The sequence below is a fragment of the Anopheles gambiae genome, chromosome 3, assembly GCF_943734735.2.
Source record: "Anopheles gambiae chromosome 3, idAnoGambNW_F1_1, whole genome shotgun sequence".
NCBI classification, from domain to species: domain Eukaryota; kingdom Metazoa; phylum Arthropoda; class Insecta; order Diptera; family Culicidae; genus Anopheles; species Anopheles gambiae.
This window is the reverse complement of record NC_064602.1, coordinates 13,298,775-13,313,437: the sequence shown is the minus strand read 5'-3', so window position 1 is coordinate 13,313,437 and position 14,663 is coordinate 13,298,775. Positions and strand designations below refer to the sequence as shown.

Here is a 14,663-nt window from a genome sequence, read left to right as displayed (position 1 = left end):
CAACCGTTGCATTTGCAGTTGCAGGTTTCTTGTTTACGTTTACTGCAATGTAGAGCTATGTCTAGGGCGTAGGTAATGAGATATTGGATAAGTGAGAAGGATAAATTGCATTCATGCAAGTTTTTATTGTAAACCTCAATCAATACTAATTTCATGACAAAATTAATTTAAAATAATTTGAAAAGCATTCCAATTAATATGTAATTATTTCCTATTTTTTCCAGAACATTATCAGCATGCCGACCAAGATCAAGCAAGAGGGCTTCAACGTATTAAGTCATCTAGGTATGTTGCGTATGCCTTCCTTTCCATTTGAATATCACGTTTATTTAGGACAAACGATCAGGTTTTAAGATAGCGCACGCCGTGAATGAGGCAACATGTTTGATTAACTACATAACCAAAGCTAGCGTCATAGTGCGCCCCGGCACTCGTAACTAGGTTTCTCGGACATTGGTTCGCTCGCCGTATCAGCATGAGCAATGCTTCCCCACAATGGACAAAAGGACACCCATAGCCACGCTTGAGTGCTGTTATGGCCGCGCGGCAAATGGGCATAGAATTGCCATTGACACTATAGTAACGGGCAAAGTGGAGCATCGTCATCATCATCATCATCCCATCCGCTTGCTCGTTCATATCGATGGAGCAGCAACGAAAGAAGGAAAAAAATGGAATCCATGCTATCAGCTCGCAATGACCCACGGTGAACCTTTTTCAATCGCTTATCAACAGCGCTTACTCTTCTTCTCTGACGTTGCGAGAGTGTTGAGGGAAATCGGATGAGAATCGTGCCTAACAGCGGAGCCGTCCTGTGTTGCGTAAAAACGGCTCTGCCTTCAAGATAGGTGGCGGGTAAGGGCTGGATGGGAAGGGTAGGCGTGGTATGCATCTTGACAGTCGTGTATGCTCGTGCGGCCACATGTCCGGAACGATAGGACAACAGTACAAAAAAAAACAACATGAACTTTTACCAACCAATGACTGGCAGCAGCATCTTTTGTTGGTTGTACGGCTGCGGGTTCAGGTTTAACACTCTCCCCTCGTTTAACACACAGATACTACGTAGTAACAGGGCAATGATAATGAGTGATAGAATTTCGTTAATTTTAGCTCCAATACAAAGTTACTTATTTCAGTGATTTTGTTTGGCACTTTTAATCCATCACTCTTTCTCATACACACATCAACTATTCATGCACTCTGATTTCAGACGTGTACCACCCGCTTGCAGTATCGCTCCCAGCGTACGATCAGGTGAAATCTTCATCGCCCTCCTCCCTGCAGCAGCTGCCGACCGTGATCGAGCGGCTGCACGAGGAAACGGGAAGCTCACCCGACCATCAACATCAGCATCTTGCACAGCAGCAGCACCAGCAGCAACACCAGCAGCAGCAACACCAGCAGCAGCAACACCAGCAGCAGCAACAACAACTGCATCATAACATCGGTTCGTTGGCGCTATCATCCTCCAAACCGTCCAGCCAGGGTCCGGATGAGCTGCCGAGCAATAGCTTAGCACCGGATGATCTGCACGGTGGCCAGATACCGACAACGCTTCCCCAACCCAACTCCACTAACAACAATAACAACAACCACACACCAAACCAGAATCAGACCACTAGCAACCAGAGCTCCACAAACTCTACCACCAGCAATGGTGGAGCATCGACGGTCAGCAACAGCAGTACGACTAACAGCAGCAGGTTAGAAGATGGTTTCTGGAGTGTCTGAACGTATCATTAACCATGATTCCTATCCCCCAGTCTATCCACATACGATTGCAGCTCCACCACAAGTCCGACGGGCAGCCGGAACTCGAATGTGAAGCCACCGTACAGCTATGTGGCGTTAATTGCAATGGCGATACAGGTAAGATGGCTTCTTGCTTGGAAGATCTTAGGGAATTTCCTCACACGCCAGGATGTAATAATGCCCTGATAGGCAATATGTGTTATAAGGTAGCGTCTACCCTCTGCGTGATGTATGGCCGTGTGATCACAGCTCAAATGCAATTAGTCAAGGCGTTTAACGGTTCATCCTGTTTGCCATCGTCCAACCTACCAACAGGTTGACAAATTTTCCACCAACAACTTGGCAAAAATGATTGATCGTATGCGCTGCAATAGTATTACCTTATGCAGCCGGCAGAACAATGTGTTGCAACACGCATCACTTTCCCCGGTTCAATTGCCTCGGACTGCCGAGGCACCAAACACTGATGATCGCAATACGTCTTCAAAATCTTTCGTAAGACGTGAATGTCAACCATCTATCCCCATCTATCCATTACCATCACTTTTCAACCTTCCTCGAGGATGGGAGCGGTTCGGTCGACGGCGACGGCATAGTACGTCCTTACTAGGCGGCCCTATAATTTTTTTTCGCTCCCAGTCCATTGCCGGTTGCTTGTCAAATCAACCAGTTTGAGTGATGATTGTGTCACAAATTATAACTCTCTTCACGATGCAGCGCAGCGCACCTCGCAACGGGCAAATTGTGGGAATGATGGTAAGGGCGAGAGGTTTATAAATCGCACTTTAATCCGACGCCACGGCGCGAGACTGTCTGAAGTCTTTTGCATCGCACCGCCGCAGATAGATCGGTCGGATCAAATTCTTCCCAGTGCCGAATTTCGTGGGAGGTGGACGAACGGTCTACGGGGAAAATGAGCACGATTATTAACGCGCGCGTAGTAGTTTATATTTATCATCGAAAGTTGCCCCGTGGCAGCATCAGATCCTGTGACAGTTTGGATCTGATCTCACGATCAAGATCACCAGGGCCTAGGGTCTAGCGAGAAAGGTTAAGTTTACGTGTGGGAAGGGAAGGAAAGTCGAAATGAGCGAGATACATATTATAACAAATCTTCTAATTTAATTCTAGTGCGGGGTATGCACTGCAACAGTTTGTCTTAATTAGTGCAGTTAATCTTGTGTAAATGATCTTGCTCCAAAGCAACAATACAGTTTTTAAAACAAAAACTCACACATTTGGAGTATCTTTTACGTGGCAACAAGGTGCTACCGAGGGAATAAATTGTATATTCTTAATACGTTTGCGTTACCATGAAGCTAGAATTTATTGAACCACGTGGAAGCTCCCTACTTATCAGCCTATTCGGGACCGTATTCTCTCTTTCTCTTCCTCTTCCCTCTTTCTACCGCGATCACCATCGGGGTTACTGCAGAGCTCACAGATGAAGCGTGCAACGTTGAGTGAAATCTACGGTTACATCACCTCCCGGTTTCCGTACTACGAGAAGAACAAGAAGGGCTGGCAGAACTCGATCCGCCACAATCTCAGCCTGAACGAGTGCTTCGTGAAGATTCCGCGGGAGGGCGGTGGCGAGCGGAAGGGCAACTACTGGACGCTTGACCCGCAGTACGAGGACATGTTCGAGAATGGCAACTACAAGCGTCGCCGACGGATGAAGCGCCCGTACCGGACTGGACACTACTCGAAAATGTTCGGCGACTCGTACGTGACCAACCCGGGCAACTTTGGCCATCGGCCGGTGTTTGCGCAGAATCCCTATCAGACCTATCCACGCTACGATGCCGGGTAGGTTGTGGCAGTACGGCTGTTCGGCACGCACGCGTTGCAAGACACCGAGATGTGATATTTCGTGTTCCATCGGAAGGGTTAGTGATATGTTTTCTTTGTTTTTGTCATCCCTGCAGCGCACCCTGGATGCCGACAACGCAGCTGAGCAGCTACACGTCCTGCTCGAGCCGTACTAACTACACCTACTCAGCACCGGTAAGTAAGACACATGCACACGCTAGCAGATCGTATGTCAACCTTTCTTTATCTAGTATAATTTTTCGCAGCTCCAACAGTCGGTACAACCGGTAACGATCAACACGTACGGATCGCTGTCCAACAATCTAGGTGAGTGGTGCACTTGCGATGGGTGAATCGATAAGAATGTAGTCAATAATTGGAGGGGTTTTCTCTTAATTGTGGTTACTCTTGTACAGACACTTTCGCCGTTTCGGGCAGCACAACACCTCCCTGCGCACGGCGGTTCGAGCCACACTATCCCTATTGGGACACGACCTGTAAGTATCCGCACGCCTCTTCAGTTACAGAATTTCCATACTAAGCTAGCTTGTCTTTACCCTTATCTCAATACACTAACCAGTACCTTTGCCGGTGGTTAAAGACGAACCGACGAATCAGATGAGCGTATCCTCATCGCAACAGAACTCCTACCAGAAGTCGTACCTGTCCCAACCCTAACGGTTAATCGGTAACGTCGGTGACGTTCGCTCCAATCCCCCGAGCAGTAGTGTGACGGCCGATACGGACTCCACCAGCAACAACGACAGCTTCATGCGTAACCTGTGGCAACTGTCGTCAGCGTACCATCGCCGGCGTTTGCTGGAGTAAGGTAGTTAGACGCGCCGCACGTCTGTGGAAAGCTTCTAAAGCACTATCTATTATTACTGAACAGACACGATCACTCAAAGTAGGAAAACGGTAGCAAGTGAATGCTATTGTTGTGTATGTCTTTTATGCTGTGTAAATTTGCTTTTTTCGGTTTTCTTCTTAGGTACCATTTATTTGTCTAACGCCTTTCAAATAGATGCTTATAAGCTCATCTCTCTTTCGAAACGGAAAATGATAGCTCTCCGAGGCAAATAGTTTGATAGCTTTGTTTAGATCATTTGATCTGTTTTCTTTGTATTTATTAACTCGTAACACAAATCGATGCTACTATCTGTATCCTCCAGCAAAGCAAGATGCTAACTGTACCAAACCAAACTCAAGCCCCGCAGACACATTGGAGGCTCGGATCCGAAGACAAGGGAAGCATGAAATTTACCGTCCAAAATTTGCTAATACATAGTCGAAAGTTACAACGAGGCATTTGTTTTTATTTTGCTGAGGAAAAAAACAAAAATGGGGTAACAAAAGGTTTTAAGGACAAGTAACGTATATTTGTAGTAACTCTTAGGATTATGTCTCTGCAGCAACTACACACAAACACTCTGTACAGCCATCAACAATCAATGTGCGCGCATTGTAAGCGTATTGTAGAGAATAAAATACTGTCAAACAAATAAACCAACCTGTGTCTTTTCCTGCGCGAGTTTCCCAGCTTCAAGGTAGCTCTGTTTTGCTTGAATTAAATTTATTTCACACCTCTTTTCCCCACCGACGGCGACAGGGGTGGCGTTACATGGGCAGCAAATATTTCAACGATTTAATGCATCAATACGGGATGTGACAGAGGCTGCGTAGTGTGTTGTGTCCCGTCCCGTCGTGTGTTGCCTCCCCCATCGGGAAGGGGGGGCGATTAATTTCCGAAGAAATGATTATTAATCATAAAGCTGTCGGCTGGCTGTCGTCGGCAATTTTTGTCATATTTTCTTTACGAATCATCTTGAACCCTCGCCGAACACCGTCCAATCATCACATTTCCACAAGGATCACATTTCCGACGCTGCTTCCGATCGCCTCCCTCTGTGTCGCCTCGCTCATCTACAGGGTAAGATCAACGGGCAAAAGATCGAGATCGTCTCTCGTCTGGCGGGGCTTTGCGCATACCACGACCGAGCAAACGTAAGCGTAACTTTTTCTAGTAGCAGCAACCCGCTTGAAATGAGAACTACCCGCCACTCCACTCACCCTTCCACCATATGCCCTTTCCGCTTCCCTTTCCCCACACACAACCGTCTACAAGTGCAGATTCGGAGATGAAAAATTGCAATTTAAGCGCTTTTGATCGTGACTGCTCGATGCTCTGTGTGTGTGTGTTGGCTTGGTTTGCAAATAAAAAGTGAAGTAAAAGGGTACACACACACACAGTGTGTTCGTGTTGGAACGCACTGGCTGTGTTTATTTGTGTGTATGTGAACCGAGGGAAACCAATTGACACCTCTCACCACCATCCCTGGCAACCCAACCTCAACCCAAAGAGAGATCCCAATCGATCGTGTTTCCCAGCCACCGGTGCAGGCAGGGGCAGCGAGCATAATATATTTATGACGATTCAGTGCCACTCGGATACGCAATTGGACACCACGAGCACGAGGGACGCGCGCGGGCATACGCGGGAGATACTGCTGCAACTGCAACTTCTGCTAACTGGTGCAGCACAACCGGGAGGGATAATAATGCACCCGGGGATGCTGTGTTTGGACGGACGCATGCTTAAGTCATGATTTATGCCACCGAATGGGTTTCTCCCGGGGATCATGTTTCACCTACCGGGAGGGATTCCTCCAATGACCCTTTCGCGATGAAGACGTTTCGAGCTTGAGTGGTGTGTTTTGGTTTTTTTTTTCTTCAGTTCGTCTTTAGCTCGCCATGGCGCGATCGTCAAGAAGGTACGTGCATCGGGCGCGGTGTGGCAGGCTAATGAATCTTTGCAGCTGAACAAATTTATCAATTAGGCAGGCGAGATATTTTACACCATCCAGTTCCATGAATCATTGTTGCAAGTGTGGTGCTGATGGTGATGAGGCGATTGATGTTTGGTTCTAATGCTGATGGTACGGGGCTCGGTTAAAAGGGTGGTACAATTTATGAATGTTTAATCGTTTCAATTTTGCCTTTTTATTGCATTCCACCAAAGCACAGGCAATTAAGATTAAGCCTGGAAGGGGAATGAAACTTTGTTTCCATTTCCATGCTATATTTTCCAATTAAGCTATTTTGCAGGAGCTGTAAGTAGGTGACTATAGCAAGTAAATCGTCGATGTGTAAATATAAATAATATAAATATTACTTATGGGTTACTAAAGTTGTTTTTTTGCTCTGTGCAATATGGATTGAATCGTTCTGTATTGCTTGCTCATTAATGAACATTAGAACGAATTTTTGTTGGAATGATGAAATATATCAGATATATCAATCAATTCAAACTGTTTTAGAATCATGAAGCGCATGTTTATTTTAGAGAATTGTAAGTTAAATTAATAAATGTCGATATAAAATATAGAACATAAAAAAAGAAAAAAAAGGTTCAAATTTGTTATGTTTATGTGAAATTTATATCTTTTATAATATAATCTTATACTATTTTGTAAATTAAACAAAGATTTTTATCAAAAACAATATTTTTATTAAAAAATATTCTTAAAAAGATCTTCGTATTAAATTCAAAAGCCAAACATAAACCAAACAATAAGCAATAGAGAAAAATCATGTTGTCAAAATTAAAATCAATAACACTATTGTTCCACAGTAATACTAAAGTAGTCACAAAAAATGTTTCCAAATATCATGACAGCGGTGGGATTCGAACCCACGCCATTTCTGACTGGTGCCTAAAACCAGCGCCTTAGACCGCTCGGCCACGCTGCCCTCCGGGACTGCGCAGAACTCGTTACCGGACTGATGATTTGCGCCCCGGCTGCACGTGCCACTGTTACACGTACAACCAGCACCGTGCTTTTACGTAACTCACCCCTTATCGCACACGGTGGTGGTAGTGGTAGTTGTTATCGCTGTTCAAATGGCTCCGGTTGCTTTTTTTAAATGAATTTTAGATGCTGCGTAAAATTATGTGCTTTATAGTGAGATGATTGTTCATAAGTGTGATAAGTTTCATAGCCAATCTAAAGGTGTTCTTTCACCCTCTAACACTGTCCCTGGTTAGGGGTAGGAGAGAAAATCTATTGATTTTTCAGTCAGCAACAAGTGCACACAAATCTTTCGACTCACATAGCACAACGCAGGCATATAGCGTCTTCCGTTTTAAAGTTACTATAAGAAGACTGTCCGCTGCGTAATGCCATTCTCCAAGATGAAACATTACTAATTAAGCCTCATCATCATTTATCGGTGTGAAGAATACATTTCCTTTCCAACCGGAAATGAGCACGCACGATGAGCGTCGACGATACCGGGCATGTGCTACTCCATTAGTCAAGATTCGTGAGGTGGATTTCTTCTGTTGCCGGTTTTAGTCCATGAAAAACAATAATTTCACATGCACCATTCTGGCACATAATAATCACCACCGAAAACGCGGTCTTTTCCTTCCCAACCCCAAACCCTTGGGGCTTTTTGTTTGTTGCTCGTGAACCGTTCGAATTAACCCTCGCATGATGGATGACAATGTGACAAATATTTAATAATATTTAAGTTGTTTGGTATTTTTACTCCCGAAGCAGCAAGCCAAAATAAACAAATTAGTCCTGTCCAATTTCCCCCTTTTTCTTTTCATTTCCCATCGTTTGAGTACACGGGTGCAACGTTTTCGGGTGCATTTTTCAAGCTTCATGCAGCCCAAGGACACAGAAAGAATAAGACAGAGAGAGAGCGAGAGAGAAAGAGAGAGAGATAGGGAGAGAGAGAGAGAGAGAGAGAGAGAAAGAGAGAGTGTGAAAAGGGAAGACAGCTTAAGCGCATCTTCCATCGAAAGGCGTTCTTCGCTGCACGACGGAAAATGAATAATCGGCACCATCACAATCATCTAAGCTGGGAAACTGCTGCATTTTTCTAAAGAGACACTTATTCACTACAATTCCCCTCGGGAATTCAAATGGATCTCCATCATCAGCCGAAAAGCTGGAAAATGTAAATGATGTACGATGCACTTTTGACTGCACCGAGCGCATCGGGTGCAGCAAATGGAACGGTGCAACTCCTACGAATGGAAGAACGGAGACGATTTTTGGAGGTTTTTGGAAACAAAAACGACACACGTTAGGATTTTTCCATCCCTTGTAGTGGTGGTTCCCTACGGCGGAGGGAATGGTCGTCGGTTGGTTCGTATGCATTTACCACCACTCACTCCCGCCGTCCAGCGTGACGACAGCGTTTAACGCGCGCGAACACGTGTTTTCATAAATGCATGTAATTTATTTCCATCCACTGTTCGCCGTGGCTAACGTTTGCGTTAGTGCGTTTCGAGGGAAGTTGACTGAGAGGAGAGTGGTCCGATTCAAAACCGTGTACGGGGTTTCGTTCCTCAAGTTGGATATTTAAACTGCGACCGGTTGGGATGCAGGTTTAGTTTGGTAGAATGATTTCTTCCCAAGCTTTAGCTGCACTTGAAATCACAAATGATTAGGTTTAATGGTGTTGTACCTGGCTTTTGTAATTATTTTCTAAATAGGACGCATTTAGAATGCTCTATCGATGTACAAGAACCTAACTGCTGGATATATCTTTAGGATGTGATAAATTCATACAAAGTATTGCTTGCATGGAATAATAAAGTAGATAAATCAATCGGTAAAAGATGTATGCCTATGTAAACAAAACACTAAAAATGAAACATTATTAGAAGATGTATAGAAGTCAATAGCTGGAAGCTTCCTGACTTGACGTCTAAAATAAAAATGGTTGGCAACGTTGATTTGCACTGGATTTGCAGTTTAAAAGTTTCATTTTTTGACGAAGTTAATTTTAAAATAAAACGTCAGCAGCTTATTCTATCGAACTTTTTTCGTAAAATAGAAGTATTTTTAACTTTTTAAAGCAATTATAAAAAATTGAACCAGATATCACACAGAAGAGTCGACGATTGCTATACCGTTCTAGTGGAAAAAGGAAGAAATACATGAATAAATAATGACACCTAGAATCCCACTGCAACATTTTATGAGTCACACTGATTATTACATTCAAAGATGGCTTTTGCGTAGGTTAAGTGTTCTTGCTCATCACATTTTCCCCGCAATTCATAAGGCCAGTGAATTCGCAAATGTAACATGTCTGGAAGAAGCCAAGAGCAACGATCATCCTATGGGCGATCTTAAACAGACTTCACAAATATGTATAGGAGCTACATCTACCAAAATCATACCTCATATAAAGAAAGGTGTTAAAAGAACTCCCAAAACATACATAAAACATACATACATAATAAAATGTATGGAGTACGCTGATATGATGTATTCCATGAACTTAAAAATCTTCTTTGTTTGTGATTGTTAAATAAAAATAATCATTGTTTGATTGAACATATGAAGCTGGTTCATATATCAGGAAATCGGGTCGTAGCTACGGAAGAAGGATATCTTCAGCTTGTGCGTCTATTGGATGAACATCATGAGTTCACTTAGTGAAACAGCTATTTAATAGGAATCTCATTTAAACACACGCTCCCGTACAGGAGTTAAATTTTCGCATGAGTTTTTGCATGATTCATCTTGCTGCACCATCATTTCAGCAACCACCATCATCCGAACATCGTTCCCCGGGAATGGAGGCAACGTGATCTTGACCGATTCGGCCCAGCCCGGATCGGTAAATGTCCGGGTGGAGTGGGCCAAACGAAGCAACAAGTGAAAAAAAACGAAGCCAAGAAGCCCTCACACACGGGCACAATGATACGGTGATAACCTTTTCACTGGAAAAACCTCCAGCCGATCCGGGCGCGCACCAGAGCACGATCAGCATCTAAGGACGGTGGAGGCCCGTGGACGTTGATGATACGCGTCATGTGTGGCGCTCAGGCTTTTGCTTAGATTCCAATTTCATCCATCCCTACGAACGCGCGGGGACGAACTGATAAGAAAGAGCCAGCGTGTGTTTGCAGCATGCAAAATGAATCGTTTTATCGCACCGCGCGCATCGCTCCGCTTTGCGCTTTGTGAGGCTGGGGCCGCGCCGCTCCATCATGTCGGTCAAGTTAGGTTTGATTTGCAGCCAAAAATGTGCAACTGTTTCCAGGGAAGCAACAGTTTTGCAGTTGCATCATGCAGGTTTTAGCTGGAAAATGTGCGCTAGTAGGATTGTTTACAAGCTGCATTCAAAGAAATATGAATAAAACACTCATACAAAAATTGGACGTATGAGTTAAGTCTTGCTAATAAAATAACTTTCTCTCCTACCGAAGCTCTGCAGTAAAAGTATTATTTACATTTGCAATCCAATACCCTTACTTCTTCGACGGTAATTAAAATAATTACTTCATCAATGCACACACCCCGCGGCCAGTCGCTTGGTCAGAACGAGTTGTGCAGGGTAAGAATAATACCTAGCCAGAGGCTTCCGTCCCAGTCCGCCCCACCAGTATCAGTTCAATCAGACCGTCGCCACGACAATGTGTTTAATAAAAAAAAAAGGATACCGGAAAAGCATCGCTCATTGCAAACTGACTCTAACATAAACAAATCAGTCACCGGGAAGGCTACACAACACGCGGCTACCAGCAGCTAATTAAACTGGGAGTTCGCTGGGATGTGCAATGCTGTTCCTTGAACTGCTCAGTGCAAATGCGTTTTCTGCGACTTTCGTCTAATCTGTGGCGGGAATCAAATTTACAAAACAATCCATAGCGATTCGCATGGCGATCGTTTCGCTTGTGTCCTGTTGTGTCGATCAAAACAACTGCAATAGACAGGGCGCGGGCGATTGAGCTATAGAGGATTGGTCATAAACTATCTGTAGAAGAAATTAAAAGAAAAAGCACACAACTCTTGCTGATAGCAGATAAGAGCCGAATGTGAATGGTAGGACGGGGAGACATGAGGGAAGATTGTGTTTGATTTACAGTTTTGCTCGATTAGATCTGATAATGCTGTTTGACGTAGAGCGGTTGAAGGGTAAACCGGTAATGCAAGTCCAACAGTCTTTCCGAAGTGCACTAGCTCGGTTTTATTTTTTCATTGCAGAATAAAATCTACCAAAATACGTGGCAGTTAACTGTCATTTTCTAAATTTAATTACAATATAAAATATTTTATTGTTTATGATACACCTCCACTGAACTAGAAAAAAAACACACACATTAAATCCGATACTGATTTATAGAACTGTTTGCCTAAGTTGAGCTGATTATTTAAAGCAACCTACCGAGCCATGTTTAGTTCCGCAGCATCTCCCGTGGATATATAAATAAAGCGCAAAATGTGTTTACAAAACATCTGACCAGTGTCGTGTCCTGTGGTCTGTTTTAACGACCCCACGGCAGGAAACCTTCAGTCACGCTGTGAAAGTGAACCACCGATCGCCGTCACACTCTACACACAGCCATTACACTCCTCTGCTGACCACTAGTTGGTATTATAAATTGCGAAAAAAGCTCATTGCTTAGTGTGAAGCGTGATTGATTAGGACAGAAAGGACGCAATTTCACGGTCTGTGAACCCTAAGTCAGATACTTAGAAGAAAGCTGCAGAATTAGGTCATGATACGTGATTTCTCATCTTAGGAGTACAATTTATCAACGTGTTTCAAAAATGTGTGTACTATAAAACATACTATGTATTAGATAGTGTAGCAATAACAGTATGAGCTCATCTCTTCGGTAAATCTTGTTGAGTCGCTAAAATAATCCACATGACAAGAAAGATAAACAACGTCTAGCATTATGCTGACTTTTGCACAGAAACATTTGTCCTGTTAGTTGCTATATAATCCCTTTGGTAAAGAAGTCACACAGCCAAAGGTAGAATGTCTGTGTTTGAATTAATTTCGGGTCATTACTAATTTTACTTCGTTACTGCATACATTCATACATTCATGTAACGATTTCAGAAGAAGAAATATTTATTTATTTTTTCGATGATTTTCAACAAGTAAAACGTAGCAATACGGCCGAAACCATTCTTTCTGAATAATAAACAAGTAAAACGCAAAGACAGGATTAGACAGTACTCAACTATGCAGCCGAGGTCTTGAGGGGCCCCGAAAAAAGGAACCCACTTCTCGCTCGCAAGTAAATTTGCTTCTCAATCTTTCTCTGGTTTCGAATGCCTCATACAACTTCTTGCTCGACACTTCAGAAGGGCCTACATTCGTGTGACCGATTAAGGCCCTTACTCGGCCGTCGCCGATTACGACAGCCACGGGACATTCGTGATTTATTTAAAAATTCAATTCTCTTTAGGTATTCTTAAATCTTTGAAGATTTACAAGTCTCAAACTATCAGATTTAGATTCATTTATTTAATTTGAACATTTATTCAGGTGCATGATACTGAATCAGAGTTGTTCATCTCTATTTGTTTTCTAACTTACCAGTGCATAATAACACATACTACTAAGCTACTTACTTACACAGAAGATTAGCCTGTACAACTGCATCGCGATCTTAAGAATGTCTGACAGTTGTCTTAGTCATCATCTCATCCAGACGGCCACAAAGATATCCCTTTTTAAAAGGGTTATTTTTCTTAAGAAATTGGACTAACCTTCTCTAGATAATGTGAAAAGACGGACTATGTCGTCCAGAACCCTAACAGTGGCAACCCCTCACATCGCAGCATTGTCATCAATGTGTAGAGTTCCATAGTTCGCCAAGTTCTGTGAGTTCGATCGATCGATGTTCCATTGCTAGCGGGAAATAAGTAGCTCAGATTATGAAAATAAAGTCCGAGGTAATGTAGAAACAAGGCAAAAAGTTGTGACCAGCTTGGAACCTAATGAACTTATTTCAATGCAATATAGTAAGATCCGTCATACAGTTAATCTTCATAGATTTGGATTCCGTAAGTGAGGAATGATAACAAAAATGCGTCTGCTAGGACGAGCAACTTTAATCAGCCAACCGATAAGCGAAATAAGCGTTGATTTTCTTGAAAAATTATAAAGAAACCTTCTACTTCATGCGATACAATAGGAAGTTCTAACTCCACATTTGAGCTTTCCCTATTACAGGCTTTATTTAGAATGTATGTCAGGCGATCAGTATCTAAGAATAAATAATAGTAGAAAGGAACCACTTGTACAGTAATCCTTAGACGTTCAAATTCAAAGCATTCAAATGATCAACCAACACGCGAACACCATCACAACACGCATCTCTCGGCGCCTCTCGGTTTCGGAGGAATCGGAATCGGAGGAGATTGTTTGCGTTTGTTTGTGTATGCCTGACACAGGCGCATGCCAAAACACATGCAAAGGCGAAAATATTGGGCACCGTGAACAGCATGATGTGTCACCAAACCAGTCAATGCGCTAACTAAATTATGTTACACTAAGCGATCTCTATCATCATCCTCACCAGCCGCAGCGCCGTCCGCATCGTCACCGTCGTCTTCGGCGTACAATCGGCGATTCCCACCGGCCGGCTCAACTCTCAACAGCTCATCCGTGTGACCGTGCACCGAAAAGCATTTGTTTGTAAATATTGCGCACTTTGTTTGGTAAACTTTTTTGGCATGTTTACTAAGTCGCATTCGACGTAGAAGTAACACTCGGTTTGTCACCGATCGTTGTCGCACCGTCGCTGGCTTAGGCCAAACAAGCCACGCTTTGAGCAGGGGATAGGAAAATCCTTTTCCAATATCCGTTACACCTTGTTGCTTTGCTTTTCATGCGACAACCGGAAAATTTATTATGCGTATGTGCTCACGGTAGCTTAATGGGGCATCGTGATCATAACAAAGTGTAAATTAACTCTAAATTGCGCCACTGGGAAGAGTTATTATTTCAATTTAGCGATCTTTGTTGTTATTTTGAAACCGGGCGCAACGTTAATCACTTTCACCTTCACTGTTCTTATCCTTACACCTAAGCTTGCCGCCAGTGCTTACAAAACACGCTCGTAATGTGGCTTGTTTACTACACCCATTGAAAAAAGGCGTTCAACAAAAATATGTAATTATTATTATTATTATTTTGTTTCTTTCACAGCTCATTTGAACGTGAAGATTGTACACTGCCATTCCTGCCTTGTATATGTGTGTGTGCATGTATGTGATGTCTACATATTTTGAAAAACATAAAATCCGCACAAGCCAAACCAATTC

The 14,663-nt window shown here is 43.2% G+C and overlaps 1 protein-coding gene and 1 non-coding gene across 18 annotated transcripts in view; one reads left to right on the top strand and one right to left on the bottom strand.

Annotated features, from left to right (window-relative positions):
* The window catches only part of LOC1275456 (forkhead box protein D2), a 28,272-nt gene extending 23,199 nt beyond the window's left edge, over window positions 1–5,073 (top strand). For 13 of the 17 annotated variants that reach the window (XM_061656081.1, XM_061656076.1, XM_061656077.1 and 10 more), the window contains 8 exons: window positions 225–285; window positions 1,214–1,706; window positions 1,767–1,872; window positions 3,191–3,564; window positions 3,684–3,762; window positions 3,819–3,894; window positions 3,984–4,064; window positions 4,148–5,073. In XM_061656081.1, the coding sequence (XP_061512065.1) occupies window positions 225–285; window positions 1,214–1,706; window positions 1,767–1,872; window positions 3,191–3,564; window positions 3,684–3,762; window positions 3,819–3,894; window positions 3,984–4,064; window positions 4,148–4,245 (1,368 nt within the window). In that variant the 3' untranslated portion in view covers window positions 4,246–5,073. The remainder of the gene's footprint in view (window positions 1–224; window positions 286–1,213; window positions 1,707–1,766; window positions 1,873–3,190; window positions 3,565–3,683; window positions 3,763–3,818; window positions 3,895–3,983; window positions 4,065–4,147) is intronic. The other 4 variants (XM_061656087.1, XM_061656082.1, XM_061656085.1 and 1 more) reach the window with 1 other exon arrangement.
* Window positions 5,074–7,237: 2,164 nt separating this feature from the next.
* Window positions 7,238–7,317, bottom strand: Trnal-uag (transfer RNA leucine (anticodon UAG)). Its single transcript has one exon. It is a non-coding gene; the product is annotated as a tRNA-Leu (tRNA).
* Window positions 7,318–14,663: the final 7,346 nt, after the last annotated feature.